Source organism: Nestor notabilis, unplaced genomic scaffold, assembly GCF_000696875.1.
Source record: "Nestor notabilis isolate BGI_N333 unplaced genomic scaffold, ASM69687v1 scaffold14256, whole genome shotgun sequence".
Lineage (NCBI taxonomy): Eukaryota > Metazoa > Chordata > Aves > Psittaciformes > Psittacidae > Nestor > Nestor notabilis.
The window spans coordinates 1-1,771 of record NW_009933441.1 but is presented as its reverse complement, the minus strand read 5'-3'; the positions used below and the strand labels follow the sequence as shown (position 1 = coordinate 1,771).

The following is a 1,771-nucleotide window of genomic DNA, read 5'->3' as shown; positions in this document are numbered from 1 at the left end:
GTAAAAAGTTCAACAATTGCTAAAGCATTCTTCTGTTAATTCAACAGCCTTCTGCTCAAATAAATTAGCTTAGTCCTGACAGAAGAACAATACCTTTTCTCTTGAAAAAGGACCATATTTGATATACGAAAGTTAAGATGTTAGTTTAATCTGTTAAGAAGAGATTGATCTAACAAAACTCAACTCGCTGTTCCACCGTCATACATGATCTATGAATTTAAAACATTAACCTTTTACACTTCAGTATGCATCCTGAGAAAGGCAGGTGCTTACAGAAGTGTAGACAACAGATAGGAGAGGCGTGTATGCACATTCCTAAAATAATACCCATTTTAAAAGGATACTTAACATGCCATGTGAGATGACTCTTTTGTAAAGGCTCAAGTTAAAGATGCTGTCATCTTAAAACCAAAACAACAAAAAACAAACCAGAGAACTATGGTAAGGCACCTCCCCAATTTGGCAAACACTTTTTCAGAGCAACTTGTTGAATGACTTGTGTCTGTTTTCCTTGTGTCTGTGTATCTCACTGCTGTAACAAAGGCAGCCATCTATTACACAGGAATGACTGGAGCATGAATGTAGTTCATAGTTTGTAGAACCACCTAAAGACAGAGCAGCTGAATAACCAGGGCAGGCATAGGGGGAAAGCTTGAAAAAGTCATTTATCAAAAGTCATTTTATTGACAAAATAGAATACTCATATTTGCTCTTACAGGGGTAGCCTCTAAACTTTTTTTACAAAAAAATTTACAGACTGTATAGCTTTGGATATATACATATCTTACATATCTGTACAAGGTAACAAATAATTATATAAATACATCCTTTAATGTAGGAAACCCGTATTTAGCTGGGGTGTATAATTAAGACATGTTTTGATTCAGTCTGTATTGTAAGGCATTTGCCTGGTCATCAACATCCCGAAAACCTGCAGTCCCAGCAGACTCCCACCTCAGGATGGGGTGGAGGGAGACTCTCCCTCCCATGAGCTGCTCTTAGTCCAGAGTGAATCAGAAGCTGCTGTGCTGTTGCCCTCTGCAAGACACGGGTGAGACTCTACCCTCCTCTGCCAGCAAAATAATAAGCTGTCTCCTTGAAGTACATGCTCCCTGCATATGAATGGAGGGGAAGGAGGAGGGGGCTGGAGCCCGGGGCCTCTGCCAGCTGCATTGTTCTATACAAGCTGTGGCTAATAAGGACCATTAGGGGTTCATTAATGGCACCAAACAGTGAGGGGGCATTTCAGGCAGGCCAGTGTCCCTCATTCCATAACCTTTGGCCTCTTTCCCCTTCTCTTCACACTTGAGACAGGGGCATCTGCTTGGGGTAGGAGACAGAGCTGGCAGTGCCCGATCTCCACGTCAGGCCTGTGCTGACATCGCTGTAGAGGGAGCCACCACCTCCAGCCCCAAGTCCTCCTGCTGCAGCAATTGCCGCCTGCCCTCCTGCTCCTGCCCCTGTGCCCCCAGCCACGGCAGCACCTTTGCTGGCCCAGCAGCAGCGGGTGCAGAGGGCCCTCCAAGACTCGAGGGTCTTGCCAGACCAGACCCAGACACCGGAGGTGATGCCCACCACCAGGCACATGAAGTACTTGAGCATGAAGACAGCATAGTCCGGACGGCGGGCCTGATCAGGCTGCTGGTCGCGCAGGCAGGGGCAGTTGTGCGTGGCCTCCCAGCGGGGCCGGTTGTGCTGCTCATAGAAGAGGCAGGCGACCACACTGGCAGCTGGCACCGTGTAGAGCACGGTGAAGAGTCCCAGACGTATC

The 1,771-nt window shown here is 47.0% G+C and overlaps 1 protein-coding gene across 1 annotated transcript; it reads right to left on the bottom strand.

The window, feature by feature from the left end:
• Nucleotides 1-661: 661 nt before the first annotated feature.
• FZD8 (frizzled class receptor 8) lies at nt 662-1,764 on the bottom strand. Its single transcript, XM_010016881.1, has one exon. The coding sequence runs from the start codon at nt 1,600-1,602 to the stop codon at nt 1,300-1,302; it is 303 nt and encodes a 100-aa protein (XP_010015183.1). The 5' UTR covers nt 1,603-1,764; the 3' UTR covers nt 662-1,299.
• Nucleotides 1,765-1,771: the final 7 nt, after the last annotated feature.

Excerpts from the sequence above, each read along its gene's own strand:
- FZD8 (XM_010016881.1), bottom strand. The coding sequence starts at position 1,602 with ATGCTCAAGTACTTCATGTGCCTGGTGGTGGGCATCACCTCCGGTGTC.